Raw genomic sequence first — 22,791 nt, 5'->3', positions numbered from 1 at the left:
CTATCATATCATTGATTATTGTTGTTGAAGCCTTTATTGACAATGAAAGTGGGAATTTGTTTTTCACACATCTAAAATTTTTCTACTTAGCAAAAGAGCATCTCATGACACTTTGCTAGCAAGCTTAAAATAATATAACAGTTTGTGGGATAAAACAGTAACTTCAGGGAGGTGAAGATTATTTTATTGTACTGTATGGCAGTGTGTAAAGCACAAGTGTTCTGAGTTGCTGATGTTTTCACTGTCCCATTTTCCAGTTTAGGTGCAACATAAACTATTTTAATTAATATTGTGTCACCAAAAGGTTTTGAGATGGCCAATTGAATTCTGCCAAGATAGAGTCTTTTGATGAAAACATATCTTTATTGATTGTAGAAGAAGAAAATCATTCTTAAAATGAAATCCAGAGAAAAATCATATCCCTCAGAGAAAATTTCTGAGTGGCAGGCTGAGATTAACATCATAAAATTGAATTTGTGCTGCAAACCTTTGATGTAATCAGCAGCTGGGAGATGGTGTTGCCCTTACTGTGCTCCTTCTGATTGTGGTGAATTATTGTGTGGAATGAAATAAGTGTTTCTTGTGTCACTCGTTCAAGAAATACAAACAAGGTATTACTAGGTGGTTCTTGCTAGTTAAAATGGGTTGTATTGATTCCCGGTCCCAGTCTCTTGCTCCCTTGGACTACAAAAGCAGTACGTTCACCCCCCGGGGGAGATCTGTGTGTCACTCAACAGTGACTTCTCTGGCCGATTAGGGTGTAGTCCTGACAGGTCTCCAGGGAAGTCCCATTAAATCTTAAACTGGAAGTGTAGTGGTAGGCAGGAAGGGTCTCCAGGTTGGGGCTGCAAAAAGTAAAGTAGAAGAAAAGGTGTGGAATACTGAGGTTTCTGACAGAATATATCAAAACATGAAGTGATGCATGGGATAGAAATGTTGATTACTGGAGTATTTTACTTGTTGCCCACTATCTGATTAGATAGAGTAAATAAAATACTTGAAATATAGAAATATTTTTGCTGCTGTGCCCATACAGAGCAGACTCCTCGTATTAAAGGAGCCAGTTATTAGTTCTCTTGTACGATATGCTAAATATGAACTAGTTTTTAATTATATTATTTTCAAAAATATCTTAATAAACCTTTAATTGTTTTATTTTTTGCTATTACTTCAAATAGTTTTTTGTTACCTTTGTCTTGTCTTACTGTCTTTAGTGTAATTTATTTGGTTGTTGTTCCCTATTCACTTAGCCTCATATATCTTATTTTTCCTTTTCCTACAGTATATACCCTGCCTTCTCCCCTGTAGCCTCTATATCTCTATTTCCATGTCTCTGTTAAGCATCTTTCTCAGCACTGTATTTCTCTTTTCTAATTTATTCCATTGCTCACACCTATCCAAATGTGTACATATCCCGCTGCTTCACAAATTGCAAAGTATTGTTGACCTGTATTTTCAGAATGGGCTTCTGAATAGCAACTTATATAAACAGCAAATCTGTGAGCAGCATCATGAGCATCAATGTAGTAGCTCTGCAGGCTTACAAAGACAGCACTATGTCACTTCTATATCTTTAGATTTTGTACTTCAGATACTTTTATCAAGTATTTTGAAAATGCCATATATTTTATTATTTATGCCTCTTAGATGAATTTGCTATATATTGTGGACAGTGAGTGAATATAATTTTTTAGTTTGGGAAAGGTTTTGTCTTTGCTGATTACTAGAGATAATATACAACATCCTCAAGCAGAGTAACATTTACATCATAAAGTAAATCGAGAAAGTTGTGAAAGGAATATAGAATGGATCAGTAGACTGCCAGTCAAAACTATTTTTAAGGAAAATAATTAACTTTTTACCAACAGTACAAAAAATATTAATAGAACTTTTATTTTCTTGTAGAAACAGTAAGAGAAATATGTCAGAGAACGCCAAAGAATAGACAGGAGTAGAGGAATGAGCTAGGTTAGGAACACACAGACCTTAGGAATTTGTCATGAAAACCTGCCAGGCTCTGCTTAAAATTTACTTACTAAGTCTTTACTACAATGATGAATCTGAAGGGGTGTGTGTGGGAAACTTAAATTTTTTTATTTGACCATCAGGAATATTGAGGCCTGGGCAAACAGAATTTTGCTAGACCGAGAAGATATATGCTGTGCTTACAAAGTTGTCAATAATGGTTTTTATTCATTTTGGCCCTTCTATCCTGTTTCGTTATTGGCTTTTTTAAAGTATTTGTATTTTTAATCCAATACAAACAGTTAAATTCTGTTAATCTCTTAATATTTTCAGGACTGAAAGCCAATTTCTGCATTTTTTTCTGCCCACACTGATTCTCATGCATTTAACTGGACTTTGAAACAACTGATCTTGTATTAATAATTTAGGATGCATAGGAAACATGAAGTAAGTATGAATATAAAGTCAAAAAAGGTTTTTTGGCAGGTTGACTGTTAGCTGTAGAGTCCTCTTTTGTTGTACAAAGTCTTATAAATAAGCTATAAATTCCTATTTGGTAATTTTTGTTATGGGCTGTAGCTATGAGAAGGAGGCTTCTGTCACAACCAGTGTTTTATTATGTGAACTGTTTGAGATGAGGTTTTGGGGAAGTTCGGTTCCTAGTTTTAAGGACATTGATGTATGTGAGAACTGGTGATTTCTGAATTAATTTAAAAATCAGAGCATGTATTTTATTTATCAAGACATGTGATTCTTATAGCTGTAGTTAGTAGTTTGATGTTGTTCAGGGTGTTTCGTACTGAACAGCTTCCTTTATGCTTTTGAGTAAACTCTGCATATAAACAGAAGGATAAATAGGGGATGTGAGCTGCAGGCTTCAGTGGGGCCAAAACATAACTCAGATTTTTCACTTCAGATCACTGTGAGCATATGTGCATGCACGCTCCTAAGACCTAACAACTCTTTCATTCTAACCTGTACATTCCCAAATGACCTGCCTTAGTTTTATAATTTTTGTCTTGAGAAAATGAAGCACAGTGATGTGTGCTTGAGGTTAAGCAGTATTTATGTGGCAGTGATTGGAAGGTCTGAGATGAGCCTAACAGAGAAGCTAAGAATTTTTTTTTTTTAAGGTTAGTAGAGGAGACAGAGTCAAGATATGCTTACTAGATTGGAATTAGGGCTCTATGAGGAAAGAATATGTTGAGTTATGATGGCACTGTTTCTTTATGGTATAATCTGACCTTTTTAATTCTGCTCAATTCATGACCAGTCCCAGTCAAAAAAGTCGAGTGATGAGGAAAAGCCCTTGCATTAATATGTGCTTAGAAAAGCATTCAAGGTCAGACCTCTTACTGTCTGGCCCCTTAAAGCTTTTAACTAGACTTCTAAATACCTCATGACTTCTGTAGAATAAAAGGTGGTGTACCCAGCTTTCCAAATAAAACTTCAATACTATACAAATGGTTCAAAGTTGCTTAAGTAGTTCAGCCAAAGTCCTTGAAACTGTGCAAATTGGGATAATTTTCCAAGTTAACAAAGGTTTGTGGTATGGTTTCAGTGTGAAAAGTATTCATAGAACTAGAGTCAGGATGATAGAGATGTGATAAGTTAATGGTAGGATGAACTGGTACGGTTTTAACTAAGAACAGGGAATTTTTTTTTTTTTTTTTTTTTTTTTGCAGTCATGAGGGAGACCTTTCAGGCAATGTGATCATAAGGGCAGGACAAAAAAGTTTATTAGGTTGTAAATAGGGAGAAGTAGGGAGTAGGACTGAGAAACTTGATTTAAAGTTGAATTACAGGTTAATACTGCAAATCAGACATGCTTGGGTGGGCAGAGCTGGAGGAATTTGACATGCGCTGATAAGCTTCATGCAGCTCAGATATGCCTTGGGCAATATTTGACTTTGTGGAAAGAGATTTTACCTTTTTTAAAGGAACAGTCCGATAAATATCTGTTGATATTATTAAAAAAAAAAAGTTTGCTCTAGGTACCACCAGCATCACTAAATAGCTCTGATAAAGCTAAATATTGTCAGTCAAAATGTGCATATGTGCATGTGAGTATGCAGTATTTCTAGGGAAGTCATGGTATTATTAAAAGCAAAGCTTTCATGCAAAATACTTATCTTGTGCATCAAAATATCTTAATCCAGAAGAAAAGTTAACCAAGAAGCAAGAGGAAAAAAGTTAAAGACTGATATATTAACACAGAAGTTCATATGCCTTCTGTTTTCTATTTCTCTTATGCTTCAGTTGTAATATAAATGAAAAATTACAAAATGTTCTTGTAACATTTCAATCTAAATTACTTCTCTTATGTAACCGAAGTTGTGTCTGCAGTAGTAGCTTTTTATTAATGTCCTGGTTCGGGCTGGACTAGAGTTCCTGTTTGTTTTAGTAGTGGGAGGAGTGCTGCAGCACCCTGAGACCCCAGGGGCTCCCCAGGTCCCAGTGCCCTCACCTGTGTGCGGGGGTGGGGGGAGCACAGCTGGAGGGCTGGGCCCCGATTGGCTGATATCCCATGTCATGTGACATTATGCTCACCATATAAAGTCAGGAGAGGGCTGGGAGAGGCTGCCACTTTTGGGAGTGCGGCTGTGGGGCCTTTGTGTTTGGGATTGCTGGCTGGGAGCAGGTGGGTGTTGGTTGGCGGGTGGTGAGCAGCTGTATTGTCCATTACCTACTGATATTGCTGCCAGTGTATTATTCTGTTACTATTATTAAACTGTTTTTATCTCAACCCATGAGTCTCCCTTTGCCCCTCCGATTCCCTCCCCGTTCCCAAGTGGGGGGAGGGTGGGTGAGCGGCTGTGTGGCATTTAGCTGCTGAGTAGGCTCAAACCACAATTCATGACACTCATGGATATCTAAATCAAATGTGTACAAATAGATCATCTATACATTAGCAAAATCTATCAATTTGTTTAGTTTTTAATTTCTGTTGATCATCTGAGTTCTCTGTTACTCATCACTCCCTCAGCAGTAGGTTTTCTGCTAAGAATATTGGTCTTGATTCTGTGTTTCTTTCACAAGAAATTTATGACTTCATATTTGATGCAGTACAAACCTGAATTCTGTTGCCTTATGGTGTTTTAGAGTGATTGAACACTCCCATGGCACAAGCATAAATGACTACATGATACGTAAGAAAATGCATTTTAAAGACTCTGGATTTGGCTTATCAGACCGCTGACTTGGCAGCCACTGCTTTATAAGACCTGTGAAAATGATGAATTCTATTTGCTTAGCTGATACTTAAAAACATATCATTAGGATTTGCTTAGAGTAACTTTCATTTCAGGGTATAAACTGGAAGAGAACTTCAGTGTTCACCAGTAAACATAATACTTCATATGACTAGAGATTTAAAAAAAAAAAAAAAGGCATTAGAAAAGTCATATTCTAAAGCTGAGATCAATAACATCTCTTGGTATTTTGTTATATGCCCACAAAGAGCTTTAAAATGAAACTAAATGTGATTTGGCCTAATAAACACTTGACCTCAATTAATTTTCTTTTAGCTTCTTCTTCCTCTGTCTTTGATATTCTGGCTGAGATTGTACGGCAGGACCTCGATAGTCTGCCATACCAGTCTTTTCAGCCCTTTTTCCCAGTAGCTGAGCCCTTTGTATCATGTTCTTGTAAGGAGGCAAGACCATTCCTCTAGTTCTGTGTCACTTAAGGCTTTTATTAGTAGTAATGAAGATACCTCTTGTCTATGTCAGTGCTTTCAGCTGCTACTATGCTGGGTTTAGTGATGGTTTGTATTACAGTTTCTTTAAACATAGCTTAAAAGGCTGCTTCTGTGCTCTGTTTTTCTCCTGTGGTCTTTTCTGAATTATCACAGAAACTGCTCTTTATGTCACTTTGCATCATTCCTATATTACATCCTTTGGCTGGCTGTTACCAGCTGCCATGCATTTTGTTCTACCCGGTTCCTGTCTCTTTAGGAGAGCACCTTCTCCAAAATACGAATTTTGCTTAGCATCTGCAAAGCAGCTGCTCTGAAGTATTTTTTCAATGGTATTGCTATTTGGATAAAAAGGAGGTGGCATACAGTATTTTGAAAATAATTAAAATATTTGTTTATTTGTGACCCTAGACAACAGTGCATCTGAAGACCTTAAAATCTGTTTTTTCTTGTTGACTCATGCTTGGGAAATTTCAGTGTTTAGAGTCATTTCATAGGCAAAAGTCAACTTCATACCCTTTTCTATCCCTGACAATAGAAGCAGGTGACAGAAGTCTTCTGGAACTTTCTTCAGAAAGCTGAAAGGGAAAGGAGGTAAACAGATGTTTCAGAAGCATCTGTACAGGCTTTCTGGAAAAATGAAGGAGAAAAGAATCATCACAAGGTACAGGGAAGGAGTGCTGGACACAGTTGTATATATTCAAGTTAATAATTTGGGAGTTTTGATACAGCTGACATATATATGGGAATTGTTTGTGTTTGGGGTAGGGTAGACACTGGCAGTTTAGTGTAGGGCTCTTTGATGTAAAGACACTGATGCTAAAGGTTTTGTTCATCTGTGTCTATTTTTAGCAGTCAGTTCTTTCACATAAGTTGATGCAAAGGAGACATACTTGTTGGATGTTCCTAGGTCTGCTGAAAAGTCTTAACAACAGGACATACATGAATTTTTTATGTGAGTTGACTATTTAAGTGCCAACTTATTTATGATCAGATACTGGCTGGTTTTTTATTTTGAAGGTATTGTTGGGAATACTGTAAAATATTAGAGACTGTTGAACATGGGTATCTGAATAGCAAGCAATGTGACAGAAGGCTTGTGAGGTGACTGAGAAAGCAGTTTTCTCAAAGCTTTTGTTTGAAGCAAAACAAGTACAGAATCCAGCTAGCCAGCAGAGGTGGTTTTAAAAGGCACAGGCATCAAATCTAAAAACAAGCACAGCAGAACTTTTTTAATAAGGACGATTTTAGGATATTTTGTAAATACTAGTGTTTGAACAGACACTGAAATAGTTCCCTGGAAATGCAGTTCATAAGAATCTGTATTGAATTAACTATTGACCAATAATCATTTTGGACAATTCTGTTAAATTATTTTTTTGCAGCAGTGACTAAAATCTCTTATGATAAATTTTTTGGACAAGAGACTCATGAGGTGCGTAGCAGAAGGAGACTGTTTGTTCTTCCTGTTTTCCAGCTTGTGACTGTGCTTCCACATTTCTTGTAGGTCTTATCTTTAAGAGATGCCACTGAATGGTTGAGGGCAGAGTCCTTTGCTCTCCTGGGCCTCATTTTTTCTCTTCATCCCTGACCCACCACCTGTTTCCCTGTTCCAGCCCTAATATCTCATTCTCTTGCTTTATCCTCCTAGGAACCACAGACCTTTTAGTGACACCCTGTTCCTGCCATCTCCATGCTCCAGCAGTTAGCTGTTGAGAATCAGCAGCGCTGCTGGTTGGAGGGGATAGGGAGGCATGGTGCACCCACCAACCAAAATTAGGAAGAAGACAGTTGGACCCATCAGAGCTAAGTCAGGTTGTGTGGAGTAGCACATGACTCCTGTTGCTGATCTTTCAGTATTGTGATAGCAGTGGTGCCTTGTAACTCAGGTCATGTTTCATGCTGCCTAGATTTAACATAGAGGCACGTTGCTGTCCTGCTGCATATTTAAGCTATTAGTGGATAGCTATTTTAATGAAAGTGTTAGGATGATGCTGGTAACAGCTAGAAAATGTTTCCATGCCTCATCAGCTTTTTTGCATGAGTATTTTATACCTCCCCTTTTCAGATGTTGTTACCTTATTTATTTTTTCTTATATTTCATGTTACTTAGAATCATCATGACTTCTTTCTGTTTTCAGGTGCTGACTATGAAGGTATCAGTACAGGCTGTGGCAGTGTGGGGGAAAATAGCTCCCTCGCACAGCATCACTGCTATTATGATTACCGATGACCAACAGACTATGGTTACGGGAAGTCAAGAAGGACAAATATGTCTCTGGGATCTTTCATCAGAATTAAAGGTTTGTGTCCACTGTGCTGCAGTCTGCCAAATAGAGAGATTGGAGTTTTATCTTTAATTATTAACAGTGGGATTATCTGGGTTTGCATTTATTTATATTAGGTTTTAAAGATAGTGGTATATTTGTAATAGGAAATTAATGAAGCAAAATGTGTTGAAATGCCTATATGAGCAACCAGTTATTTGCAGACTTTGGGAAATTTTTCATAGATTATCATGACCTGTAGATTATAATTTGAGATTGTGTGCTATGAGTAACGACAGGAAATAAACACACAACTATCATGATCCCTCTCTTGTGAAGTCTTTTGTTTTGTTTTTTTAAATAAATTGCGGAGCATGGCCTGTCATTTCAGAAAAAAATACCTATTTGTAAAACCAGATCTCTCTCCCAGATTAACAATAGAAAAATTTGTACAGAGATGGAAGTAAAATGAAACACATATTTTTGGTATAATTAAACTGAAAACTTCCCAGCATGCTGTTGCTTTGACTACTAAATATTTGTTTTTCTGAGAATGGAACAGAATCAAAGCAGTTCCAATTTTTTATTCTGCTTTCCTAGAACTAGGGTTCTATTCTTTTTGGAATTGGCTGCCCATTTGTGCTCAACTATAGCTTGAAACTTTAGTTTGCACTTTATGGGGCTACCTTTTTCCATTAAGATCTTTGCATGCAGTGATGCTAATCAAAGGATTTAGTTAAACGTGTATGAAACACATGCTTAAGTGTTTTACTGTATCAATTCCCTACTTCATTCTGCCACTTTTGCTGCATGCTATAGGGTGAAGGCCAGAGATATTCTGCATGTTGTCTGTTTTATAGCATTTGATGCTCCATAAATTCTTCAGAAAGTGCAATTTTTAGGCTACAGTGAATACAAACTGTACTGTATGCAAACTGCACAATCCATCCACATTTTTGTACATTCCAGAAACATGATTGAAGAACATAAGAATATAAAGCAGATTGACAATTATGCATTAATAACAACATCTACAAGTAGTATTTTTTTGCTTTTAGATCTCTTTAGTTTATACAGAAAATATTATGTTTAAATTCAACCATTGTATTATTCCCCTAGATTTCATCTAAAGAAATTCTCTTTGGCCATACTGCTTCTGTAACTTGCTTGGCAAAAGCAAGAGAGTTTGAGAAACAACCATATGTAGTAAGTGCTACTGAGAATGGGTAGGTAACTGAATATTCAATTATTCATATCTTAAATCATTAAATATATGGAAGATGTAGGTCAGATTCTGCATCTGGCAGAAGGGTTTTTAATCCACATTTTCCATGATATGAAAAGGATAGCAGCTATTTAGGATGACCGTATTGCTTACATACATTAATCTAGCTACATGCAAATATCCAGTTAGTAGTCAGGAGAATGAATTGTTCAGAGGGTCAGCTAGGCCCCATTCAAAGGGAGAATAATGGGTTATTGGAGGGAATCAGCAGGTTCAGAAGCATTTTAATGTCATGGTCCTTTTTTCTATTCCTTCCTGAGCTCAGTCTTGAGGATTGAATCAGTGCGAGAGGCTAATGTACTCTGATCCAGGTTATGCTTGCTCACTATATATGGAAGCACAGAAAAGATTGCCCTTGAATAAAAGGCATCTATGTTCCTTGTCTCTGTTTAAATCTGACTTGCCATTTTGGACTACATTCTTTTAAGAGGCTCCTGATTTTGCATGTTTTCTCCTATGTGTTTGTTGTGACTTGGTCCATCACTTGAGTCAAACTAATTTCTGCAGTTCTGCTAGGTCAGCATTCAAGACTTCTTTTTTTTTTTTTCTCCTCTCTGAATATTTGATAAACTTTTCAGCTGGGGTCTGAAGACCTTCTGTTCAGGATTTCAGCTACTGAAAGTAGTTAAGGCTAGCTTCTTACCTCCTTAAACAATTTTGTCTTGCTGCTTAATGATATTCTCCTCTCATTTTGGGTTTATCGTTTTCAATTAACAGGACATCTCTGTTAAAACCTCTTCCCTTTAAGAGTTCCTGTCAATCGCCCTTCCTCAGGTTACACCTCCCTGCACCTTAAGCTACTGCTTTCTTATGCTTTCTTACTGTTTATCCTTTCCAGCTGTTAGGTTCTCTCTCTGATTCTCACACTGTCATGAGTATACAAGAAAGGGATAACTTGAACAAACTGGTTCAAGCTTCTTAATCTTCAAAGGTTAGACTGCCCTGCTGGACAGGTAATGTTAAACAGTTCTGGCTGTTACCTGCAGAAAGGAGGTTGAAAAGTCTACAGAGCTAGTTTTGTATTGGCCACCTACAATTCTACTCAAGGGCTCAGAGGTAAAACTACTTTTCATCTTAGTTCTGAAGCTCTTAGTGCAATATTGTTTCCAGATCATACTGAGAGAAATGACACTGCATTTCCCAAAAGCTGGGGTGAAAAGCGTTAAGAAACAAATCAGGGTTTTGCTATAAATATACTGTATAGAGAGATGTTCACATCCTAAAGTTTCTGCATCAGAAGGGATCATTGGACTTGCTTGGAATGTGTATAGGTAGGACTGAATAGTCTTTTGGACCCTTTAAATATGCACTTTTACCAAATTACTGCTGACGTCTCACCTGTATTACATAAGGGCAAAGCATCCATCACTGATCCATGGAAGGCTGCAACATGAAGTTGAGATAATTAGAAATAGGAAACCTCAAGTTCAGGAGATGCTGGGTTTGTCGAACAGCATTGTCTGGCTTGTGAATCATTCACTCCTGCCATTTTCAAGCTTTCATCTGCTTGTACTGAGGGTGGAAGAAATTGTATGGAAGATGATACTCACCCCACATCCCACTTCAGAATCTCTCACGTGTTTGTAGAACTGACTTATTCTAGAAGGATGAATATTAAACAGCATTTTTTACTTTTTTATAGAAATCTATAAATGAATCCATAATAATTTAGAAGTTCTCATTGATATCCTGTGCATGCATATAGCATATGCTATAGTACAATTTTATAAACGTGTGATATTGCTCCTTGCTAGTACACACAGTAAGTTAAGTGTAACATGCAGAAGCTGAAGTTATGTTCTGGTCTCATTTGTGCATGTTTTCATGTGTATATCACAGCAAAGTAGTGAAATCAGTGAAGTTGCTTGTCACTCTGATATGAACAAGGAGAAATTTGCTGCCTTGAAATGTTCAACAAACAACATAAGCATTCTGTTTAAGTTAGAATTTTTGGTCTACCAACTTTGATGCTACACTACAGATTTATAATTTTACTGCTTTTGCTCAGCTGGAAAATCTAAGTAAAGTAATATTTTTAGATTATAGTAAAATGTGAAAGTGTGTGGATTAAAAATCACTAAGTAGTATTTCTGATATAATAAAATATTTTCCCCAGTGTGTTCTTTAAGTGCTCAAACAGGAATGTAATTTCAGAAATCATAAAATGACTGTTTCAACTCTGGAAATAGTGCTTGCTGTTTAAATAATATCTAAAAACATCAAGTTCAACGTTCAGTTGCTGACCTATGACAATATACCTCATACAACCTCATTTACAACTTTTAATTTGATTGGGTTTCCAGTCCCATGGCATATTGAATAATGTCTAGATGAGGAAGACTGGCTGATGCATCTTTCTCGAACATTAATCTTAAATGTAATTAAGTGAATCTAGAACGTTGCACAGACGTTCAGGTTGTCAAGAGGCAAGTGCTGTATCAAAAACCGATTTCAGGTATAGCCTCGTGGTGGCACTGTTTCTTCTTCACAGAAATCGTGGTTCCTCTCAAGAACTGAAGTCTGATGTGGTAGAAGATGCATTATGTTTTTCAAAACGTATGTTTTAAGTTCAGTGAAATGAATCATTTTCAGGAGGATGTAGTTCCAACGACAGATAGTTACAGTGACGCATTGATGAGCTGTAATGGGCAGTATACCTACAATTTGTTGTAGACCAGAGTTGGCCTTAAAGTCAGGTTTGTTGCAAGGCAGCAGGGTGTAATTACCAAAACAAAAAGGAACAGATACAGTATGTCATGCCCTGCTAATGACCACAACATTTTCTTACCCAGTAATCTGTAACAAAAAGCCACATAAATGACCAGACTGCACTTAAGTACAGCACTAAAGAAAAACTTGGTGGCACAAAATTATTCCAGCCAATTGAGTGGAAATGACAGAGAATAATATGAAGTTATCTTTGGCAGGGAGATGTGTGTTTGGAATGTCACTAGTGGACAGTGCATTGAGAACACAAAGCTTCCTTATAGGCATACAGCAATCTATGTAAGTATAGAAACTTTTCTGGAATATCTTTCTTCATTACAAGAGGAATTTTGCTTTATTAACATGATATTTTTCAGAAACATACAACTTTAAATGTATAGCTCATAACATACTTATTAGGAGAAAAAAACCCCTGTTGCAATAAAAGTAGTTTTATATCTGTTATTTTTCCTTCTTTGGCTTTCTCCAAAGAAAAGAACTGAGACTCCTATGTTTTGCTGAACTCCTTAATCAAATAAAAGTGATTCTTTTTAAGCTGTAAATATCTGGAATGCAGTATCAATTAACTTATTGTGAAGTCTGGGCATCGGATAGCAAAGTGAAACTGTCTTAATCTTTACTCTTGTCCCGTGTTAAAATTGCATGTAAACTTCAAATTCAATGTTTGCTTTTTCATACATATTTTTCAAGTACAAGCAATCTAGCCAAACATTATGAGACAGTCTGAAGATCTTATTTTTAAACATTTCAAAGGTTTTGATGCCTGACTCCCGACCTCCAAAAGACTGCTCTGCCCCACTTCCAAAAATACACTTTCATTCATTACAAAACTCAGGACAGATCATTTATTTTTCAGAGGTCCAATTGCTTTAAATATTACTTCAGATAACTTGAAGTGTCTTCTTTGAACTGTATCCAGGTACATTAAATATCTAGATGATGGAGAGTGAGGGTGTGTTTTACATAAATATGTGTATAGGATTGAGGAGCCCAGCATGTATGGATTTGATTCAGAGATACCTTATTTCTGGATATATTGGTAGAAGACGACCTCAGGGTTCCTAGGTTAATTAAAATGCTGGTTTTCGTCAGTGAGGAAGTCAAGGGTGGAACTAAGCTTCCAAATGATGGAAATCTGAAACCTCATGTGTCTCAAATTATGGCCAAATTCAGAATCCAAATGTTATAAAGCTTCTATAAGAAACAGTTTTTCATGACACTGTTTTGGTTGACATGATGAATTCAAATACAATTGTTAAAGGAAGAGAAAAAGCTTGTGTAAATTATCAAGTAAAAATTATAGAAGAAAACCTTCTTGCTAATACATTTTTACATATAAATATATATGTGTGTGCATATATATATAAAAGCATGGATAATTAAGAAGTTATTCTATAATTTTTATTTGTGTATATGTTTAAAGCATACATATACTTTTTACATATGTATGTACATACACACACAAAACAATTCTTCAATTATAGTGTAATAGAGATGTAGTATGATCTGCTATGTGATATTGCTTAATTAGATTATAATAGTTAAATCTATGGAGGAGTTTTTCAGATAAGTAGGCAGATTGGGCCTAGCTGATTATCTGATAATTTCTGTACGTTTTTGTAGAGATCAGAGGCAGAATTTTAGTTCTTATCCTTCAAGTAGGAGAACTGAGATAAACCTAATTTTGCTTAGATAATGATTTTTGCTCTATAACTTGAGCAAGATGACTAAAGGAAAATAGGAACATCTAACAGGAAAACTTTCTCAGGAGAAATTATAGATGTTGATAGGAGGGGAAACTATTCTTAAAATGCAACCTTCAGATATTTATAATAAATTACTTATTTTGGGGGGTGGGGGTTAGGTTTTTTTGGTTGTTTTTCCATGGGGAATGATTGTTTGTGTATAGTACCCAAGATAGTATAATTTTATACAGGATGTTACTGTTTGAGAGGTTTAATGTGCACTGATTTTGATAGTATCACCATTTTAAATTGTTGCACTTTTTTAAATTAATGTTTTAGTAGGTTTTAATTAAACTACTGATCTATCTGGTCTAGTAGGTTCCTTTTGTTAAGCGTAGATGATTCAGCTATAAATGGCAGATGTCAAGCAGTGCAAACTGAGTATTTGCCATTTGAAATGAAGTTTAACACCAGGTTCAACTCTTAACTGTTTGTGGATCTTAACCAATGTGGGTTTTTCTCACAAGACTGGCTGACTATACAAATCTTCCAGTTCAAGACTAATTTAAGAGCAACAGTAGTTATAAATGGTTGCTACTGCTATGCATTTCTGCCTCTGATCATATCTGTGGTAATACTTATCCTATTCCTAGATATCTGTTTCTTTTGTTTTCAGACTTCAATTAGTTAACTAATAGACCAAGAATTATTATCTAAGCAAAACTGAATGTACAGAGAAGTTGTAGTAAATAAGGCATAATTTTGTGGGTCTGTCTGATATTTTTCTCTGACTGCATAATCGTTCCCTTTAAGGGTAGTATTTACTTGTAAATTCCATTTGAGGTGGCTGTTTATGCATTTATAGCTATTATGTATACAATTACAGATAGATACTACACACAGTGCAAATGTTCTTGCACATATAAAACACCTAGCAAGAAAGAAATCTTCATAGTCACTCAGCACCACTGTCGTCTCTGTTCCTTAGTACTTTGCTATGTATCTTTTTATTTTTTTCTTTTCTTTACACGATTGTTGAGAAAGAATGTATGTTCTGAACACTAGGGCATTAAAGGTCCAAATGACAAATATCTCATGGAGTAGAAAATATTCCTGGAAAATACTGCAAAATTCATTATGAGAAAATTCATAATGAATCTTCTGCATTTTCACCTGTTTTTTTCATCTTTATGTACCTCTTGATAAGTGGAGCTTTATCAAATGTATGGAGAGAGACAAGGCCTCTCAGAGCAATGAGGCCCAAACTGTTTAGCAACTTATAAAAGATTAACACCGTGATTGCTTCCAAAAATCCTAATATTTATGCAAGGCAGATACTGCTTTTAGTATGAAGCACCTCTCACTAAGCTGTATGCCTGTATTAAATTGTTATAAATGTATGTGAAATCCTTGTGTCACTAGCAAAATTGTGTATGGTCTCACATATGCAGTAGATTTTTAGTAATGCTGCAAGTGTTGATTATAATACTGACATACTTAATGTGAAAAATATGCTTGCACATTTGTGTAGCTCTGTATGCTGACTCACTTCTTTCTACTTGTACAGTATTACCATTGCTCGTTCCGAATGACAGGTGAAGGCTGGCTTCTTTGTTGTGGAGAATATCAAGATGTTCTTATTATTGATGCTAAGACTTTGGGTGTTCTTCACACTTTATCATCATCTCAGTCTTCTGATTGGATAAATTGTATGTGTATTGTACACTCTGCAAGAATTCAAGGTATACATTGTAGACGTATTTATGTAGGCTAATTGTGATAAAATATATCTATATAGATAGTACCGTCCTACTAGATTAAATACCGTATTTTACAGAGCTGTTATGTACAAGATGTTGACATTTCATTGACAGCACCTAAGAAAGTGTTTTTAATACTCCTAATGTTGGTCATGTTTCATTTAATATGTTTCATAAAGAGAAAATGTAGCAGCTTCTACACTGCTTATAAGCAGCTCAATTCTTGGATATAAGGACAAATTAATTTTGTAATGTGAGGGAAACTAAGGGCACAAACCCACTATTCTGTGCCTTCTTTTGAAATATATCTGTTTGGACAAAATAAATATTAACTATTTGCTTTCATGTTTTGTATTTCTGTATACCAATCAGTTACTTTTGTGTCCTACAGAATCTGTGTTTTAGTGCTCTGTAGAACACCAGTGTCTATGCCAAGGTTCTCTTTTTGTGTTAGCCACTGTTTGAACTTGGCTTCAATTTGACTATCTCACTGTTAACTTTTCACAGAAGACTCACTGGTTGCAGTGTCTGTAACTGGAGTTCTTAAAGTGTGGGACCTATCTTCATCTTTGAGTAGCATACAGGTCAGTTTGTGTGAGGTGTGAAACTGATTTCAACATTAACATGAATGTAGTAATATTCTCAAATAAGAGATACATTGAAGCAGAATATGAATAAATTAGAATCTTCTGGATATGTATTAAACAGAATTGATTAATTTTGTCACAAAACTCTGAAAACACACCCTCATATCTATATTTAAAATTAGTCAGGCCATTGGACAGCTCTCACCTTGACAACTGCAATGTCTTTCCATATTCCATGATGCTGAAGCTGTAATGCTTTCTTGCTGTCCTGATAATGTTGCTCTGTTCTTTGAACCCCTTCACTCTGTCCTTTAAACTCAAAGCTCTTCAAAATTGGCCTTTGTATTCCCTCTTCACCCTTGTTACTTTCTTTAAAATGGTCCTTTAGACTTTGTTTTCCTCTGTCTGCCTTCCACAATGCTGTCTTCACATGGAAAAGACTCTTGCTGTGTCAAGTGCCCTATTTCTCCATCTTCAAACTCACTTATTCTGTGCAACTTTTCGGTGTTAATATTCTCAGCAGTTGTCATTTGACATGCACAAGTGTTAGAATTGGAATACAATGTTTTGTGTTTGAATTAAATTCTGAGAGCTAGATTCACAAAGGGACTTGAGTATTACTGTTAAGTACTATGAATCATCAACAGAAATGGCAAAATGTCAACAGTCTTCTCTGAACATCCATGATACATTACTGCCTTGCTTGACAAACTGCAGAGCGTGCCACAGCACTATTTGTTAATGAATAGAATCAGGACCCTTAGGAGAGTCTGTCAAGTTTGATACCGTACTGTTTTTGTTGTGTGTTCTTGGTTTATCTGCAATGTTTTTGGGATATTTTCAACATTTGTAGGGCAAAAAATACTGTCTTGCTATAGAAATTCTGGTGACTAACTATTGATTACAGGTATCAGAAAACCATACTTGTTATGGTGCCATCCTTTTACTGCCTGGGGCCTTCTTTTGTGAAGAGAGGAGTGCACAGTTAGTAACAATCCAGATACTTCATATTTTAAAGAGACGTATTTCAAGAAATAGTATTTGACTTAATTGGAATTAATTGGAGCTGCAAGTTGTAGTGAGAGAATGGTTTGCAGTTTGATAGCCATAATTCCATGACCAACATACCCCTTTTTTGAGAGGTTTTGATACTGTTGGTATCTTTCAAAACAGAAAACATCAACTTTCAGTGATTTAATCAACAATTAATAAAAATAATTCCAATATAATAATTTTGAGCATGATGGCCTTGATAAGTCTGATATTCACACAAAAAGGGTGAAAATACAGATTTTTATTTTTTTTTTTTTTAAATCATCTGTACATTCAGAAATGCAAAGCTAAGAAAATGAATTACTTTTCTACTACTTTTTAGAGGTGTTAAATTCAAACAAGACCTATGACAACACCATACTTCTCAGATTGTCCTGGTTGCAACAAGGATGAGTGGGAAAGCAGAATATTAATCAGCCATTCTCAATCTGATACTATGGGTTTATAGGTTGTGGTAGCTATTTTTTTTGACTGAAGAATACTTAGCAGATATTCATTACAGCAGATGCTGTCTATGACCTGCCTTTAGTCCTTCTCCATATTCATTATCACTTCTTTAAGTGAGATCAAGGTCTGAGCCATGCTGAATGTCTTCTGTTTACATGGCACTTGTGAACCCTGCTGTCTTCCTATCTCACTTTTAATTAAGAATTATATGTTGCTTTGCATTTTGAAAGTGTATGTTAGCAAAGTCATTTTCAGTGGTTTATTTTTATCCTAAAAGCTTGGATATCTAGAATAAACCTTATGGCCTTTTTCCTCTGTGCAATAAAGGAGAGATATGCTGTGTGCGAGAAGGAATCAAAATCTCTGGACTGTATAAATTGTCAAGCAGTACGGTTTTGTACTTACACAGAAAGGCTTCTTCTAGTTGTGTCTTCCACATGCTGGCAGGTACGTTATTAAGCATTATAGTTTCTTTTTAATTTTGTTAAAAATTTTGAAAAGCTAATGTGATTTTTTACATATCTTACCTAAAAAGTGTTCATTATTTGTCAGATATAAATGTGCTATATCCCTTTTCTGTTTAACTGTCTGACAGAGAGGAAATGTTTATTTTTTATTAATGTGTTTCTGCTTTAAAAGGTTAACGTGAAATTGGCTGGGTAGAAAGGGGATTACTTTAAGTATTAGTCAATTTTAGAGCAGTGGGTGCATTGTAGTCCCCTCCACTGTGCATTTCAAAAGGAGACAAAGATGCACAAAAACTGTTTAAGTATGACAGAAGTAATCAGAGTTGGCAAGCCCCTGGTAACCAGGGGCCTTTGTTCCATCAGGGCCAACAGCCTGGTTTCCACTAATAAAAGCCAACAAAACGAAAGACCCCAGACAGTAACACTTTTTCTTGTAGTTGCAAGAAATTAAATGCACTGTGTTACTGAAACTTTTATTAGTTTAAAATAAACCTTATTTAAACCAAAGTTAATTATAAAAATTCTCTATTTCTTTTGCCAGTGTTAAGACATTCCTCTTAAAATAATCCTGTCCTATTAGTGCAACATACATATCTGATCCTGTTGTTGTGGGGGTGGGAGGAGGGATTTTCACATACACCTGAGTCAACTTTGGATAATATGGTTGTAGATTATCCTTGATATTTTTATTGAGCTATTTTTAAAAAGTCCGTACGTGCATTGTTTTTCATGGATTCCTATAAAGTTTTTCCACAAGAGGTGCATGTTTCTTGTAGTATGTCCATTATGCATTTGAATGCTTACATTTTACTGCTTATAGTGTATAGATACATAAGTTCTTCTGGATTTTCAACTCCTGTATTTTAATTAATAAACAGCTTTAAAATAAAAGGTGATGATGATGATCTTACTCCTTAATTAGAAAGGTATGTGGTATGTAGCGTAGGAGAGATTCACATGTGTGTTTGGAGTGGCTCCTTAACCCACTTCTATAGAAATGAAAATATAGATCAAATTTGCTAGAAATAAGCTAATTAATGGAAATTAGCTATGAATAATTTGTTGCTGTAATTATTCTGAAATCTATTTTCTCACAGTGCTGGAATAAATCTTAAAAATGTGACTATGAATAATCTCTCCATGAGGCCACTAGGAACGTGAACAAGCAGATAATATCTTAAGTTGCCCTAACCATATCCTGTTTTGGCTTAAAATGGGAAGGTCAGAGGAACCAAACAAGTAATAATTTTTTACCAGCTCTAGAAATTGAAGAGAGAAGGATTCTCGCAAGCAAACAGGATTGTACGTTCTTTGCTTTCAATTAGTTTGTGAAAAAGAAAAATCTCTGTTGCTCCCCAAAGAAGAAAAGAAAAAAATCTGCTTTGTTAAAATATGTGCTGCAATTATGCCAGCAGATCATCAGACAGAAGACTTTATAGCTTTGATAAAAGTCTCCAGTGGCATGTGCTAAATTCATTACCTACCTCTTTATAAGAAATAAATAGTCCAGTAAAGATTAATAATGAATGCAAGGCAAACCAAAGCAAATACCATCAAAAATCCCCTAATATAACAGAAGGCTCTAATGATCTTTTTTTTTTTTTTTTTTATTATAGTCAGTTTCTTTATCTTTTAAATATATGGTTTGAATCTGACTTTGCAGTAGTTTGATAGTATGAAAACTGCTTTGACTTTAAAAGAGGTGGTCAAACAACAAAGAGTCAAGCTTCTCCTTATTGATACCTTGCCCCAAACCAACTTGAATTAAAATGAATGTGCCCATACTGTTTGTTTATATTTTATTGTTTTTCTGAGCTTAGGTCTATGATTATTGTGATTTCTCCTTGCTTTGTACTGAATTCTGTAAAAGTGGTGAGTGCTTTGCTGGTGGAGAAGTACTATCAGCTTACAGACTTATCATCTGGACAGAAGATGGCCACAGTTACATCTACCAGCTGCTAAACAGGTGGGCTCAGATGGGAAATTCACACAAAAAGTTCAGGTACAAGATGAACTTTGGGAGGTTTATTATGGAAAATCTCTGCATGTTGCAAATGATCAAAAACCAGAACAAAACCACTTTGGCACTCAGAGATTTACCCTGAGTTTGGCAGCCCTCAGTCTTTGTTTGACACAGCAGGGGACATAGGAGTAAGATTAGCCATGTAGAACTTGGGCAGCTGGTGCTGTGATTTCAAAAAGTCGCTTGTAATTAATTATTTGGTAACTTTCAATGGAACTTGTGAATCTTGGATGTTAGTGTTCTGCTTTCTAAAAATACGACTTTCTTTTAATTATTTTTTACATTATGCAGTGGGCTCTCTAAAAGCATATACCCTGCTGATGGGAAGGTGCTGAAAGAAACTGTTTATCCTCATGTACTCTGCTTTACTGGTGTGAAGGAAAATAAGGTAAAATCATAAAAGTTTACAGTGAGCTTATTTGTTTTCAATTACATGAATGATTCCTAAAAAAATGTTGGATTCATCAACAGTTTTAATTGTTCTATGAAAACAATAAGACTTATTCCTTTATTTTAAAATTTTTACTTACAGACTTGGAGATGCTCATAAGATATCCTTGTCTTAAATTCTGGCAATATTTACTCTTTTCAGAGGGAAAAAATATTCCTTTATTTTCAGCTAGAGATAGGCTAATTGTTGAAGTGATTTTTTTTTTTTTCCCTAATTTTGGCAAAAAAGGGGAAGTTTTTTTAAGGTAAAGGTGGTCTAAAATAGCTTTAGAAGCTTTTACTTTCAAATCTGTAAACAAAAAGCCTTCAAAAAAAAAACCCAAACGTCAAAAAAACCACAATCAAAATGTAAGCAAGTTGCTTAGTTCTTGTTTTATTAAGAAATCTATGCATGTTTCAGTGTAACTACATAAATAGGTTGTTTCCCAAGTATATCCATCCTAAAGTGAAGAGGTTTGAATCTGTGACAGTTTATCCAGAATACTGTTATCTTAAGCCTTCAGAGGCATTATCACATGCCTAACTTTCTTACCCTGTGAGCAGACTGACAGTACCTACAGTGCATAAAATGAGGCACATGTGACTGTCTTCAGATCCATGGTCTCTGCTTGAAGAAGCCTCTAAGGTTTAAGAAGAGAGGAAGGTGAAATAGGTGATCTTTATGCTTCTGATTGAGAATTCACATTTAGCAGAGCATGTCACACCTATTTCAAATTTAGAAGTTACTGCTTAGACAGGTATCTCAAGTGGACTCAGCTATGTTGGAAAACCTGCATCTTGATGTACTTTTTGAGTAGTGTTTTGTGTGACCACAAAGAAATAGGTAAGAAAAACCAGTCGATTTTAAAAGTAGAAAGTTGATTAGACTTGGGAAGTAGATGGCAGGGGATTCTTTGGCAAAACCTGAACTGAAGCAAATAAAAAAGATTTTTCTGTGTAGCTTTGGCTCTGATTTTGTTGCTGTCCTATTCCTAATATTGTTTATGAAATAGTAATAGTTTGAAGATGTGTATTTAATTCCTTCCTGCGGTTGCATTAGTTTGATGTGTATTTGCATGAGAGCTCAAGCAGGTCTTTAAACAGTTTCTGAACATATGCAGGGGAGACGTGTTTATATTAGTACCTGACTAGAAACATTGTCAAATATATACTTCTGTGAGGTTTTCTAGAGTTCTTTTTTCTTTCTGTTGACAGTTACAGGCTTTCAGAAAGCATTTTGTTGCATATTCTTGTGAAGCCTGACTAATTTTCAGTTGAGGGGCAATAGCACAAGCCATTCAGCTTTTCCCCCAAATGCTGTGATCTAAAATCAGGTAGGATAACTGCTGAAGGATGCCAAGGGTTAGATATTGTGAGGGAAAAGAAATGGCCAAAACACATGGCTTAGCAAATAATAGTTACAGTGGTAGAGGGGGAAGCTCATACATACTTCCTCCAAAACGTATGCATTTTTTAAATAATGTCACCTGCCCTTTTCTAATGTTTCTGCTTTAGTATTTACCTTACCTGAATAATTTTTATAGCAAATTTATGAGACAAAACTGCCTGTGGTATGATCTGTTTTGATCTCTATTCTTAGCTTATAAACTGAACCACATCACAGTACAGTTTCTTATTGTGGTATTTACACCCATATTTCAATGTTGTAAATAAAATATACCCAACACGTGGGGATGTTATTAAAATGTCTTGAAGGAGTGAACAGTCAAGCTGTGTCTACACTAAGTAATGGTGAAACAAAGGGGTTTGTGCTGATGACCTTTCATCCACACTATCTACAGTACAGGGTGTGCTTTTGTTTTTTTTTGGTGTGGTTTTTGTGTGTTCCTGCACACACATCCCAGTTTATTTTCATGTAGAAAGAATCCTGATTTGGTGCGCCAAGGCAGCTCCACAGCACAAACCTTAGCATCCGCTTCCAAAGTACATGCCTGATGTAAACTCATACTAATGTAGACATACCTGGAGATTCCTAATTTTCCTGACTTTTGGAAGAGCTCTGAGCAACTAGAAGCTTCCGCTTAAGCACCCTTAGACATTAGTTTGATGCTTGAGAATGAAGCTTATGGGACAACTAAACAGGGTGTTCTTGTCAAGTCACCAGTAAATTATCACATAGTTTCGTTGTTACTGATCTGGTAATACAGAATTATCTGTAGTTTTACACCTACAGACTTCTAGTCTTCATGGGAGAATGAAAACATGGTGTTTGAGATAAATATACTGCAATAAGTTTTAGTGTTGACTACATGAAAATAGCTAGATGTCAGTAAGTCTGTTATCAATGATATTATAATTCTGTAGTACCTAACTTTTCCCAGATGTTTCTGTGATTGTGTTTTAGACTATTACCTAGCTATGTAAAAGCATAATTCTTA

The 22,791-nt window shown here is 35.7% G+C and overlaps 1 protein-coding gene across 1 annotated transcript in view; it reads left to right on the top strand.

Annotated features, from left to right (window-relative positions):
• The first annotated feature begins 7,812 nt into the window (after positions 1-7,812).
• The window catches only part of WDR72 (WD repeat domain 72), a 111,769-nt gene continuing 96,790 nt past the window's right edge, over positions 7,813-22,791 (top strand). Inside the window, exons 1-8 of the mRNA XM_032999274.1 lie at positions 7,813-7,965; positions 9,049-9,155; positions 12,142-12,220; positions 15,194-15,368; positions 15,894-15,970; positions 17,801-17,920; positions 19,761-19,906; positions 20,255-20,351. Coding sequence (XP_032855165.1) covers positions 7,813-7,965; positions 9,049-9,155; positions 12,142-12,220; positions 15,194-15,368; positions 15,894-15,970; positions 17,801-17,920; positions 19,761-19,906; positions 20,255-20,351 — 954 coding nt within the window. The remainder of the gene's footprint in view (positions 7,966-9,048; positions 9,156-12,141; positions 12,221-15,193; positions 15,369-15,893; positions 15,971-17,800; positions 17,921-19,760; positions 19,907-20,254; positions 20,352-22,791) is intronic.

The sequence above is a fragment of the Tyto alba genome, unplaced genomic scaffold, assembly GCF_018691265.1.
Source record: "Tyto alba isolate M040663 unplaced genomic scaffold, T.alba_DEE_v4.0 Super-Scaffold_41, whole genome shotgun sequence".
Lineage (NCBI taxonomy): Eukaryota > Metazoa > Chordata > Aves > Strigiformes > Tytonidae > Tyto > Tyto alba.
Note: the sequence above shows the minus strand (reverse complement) of the source record. Positions and strands in the feature narration are given on the sequence as shown.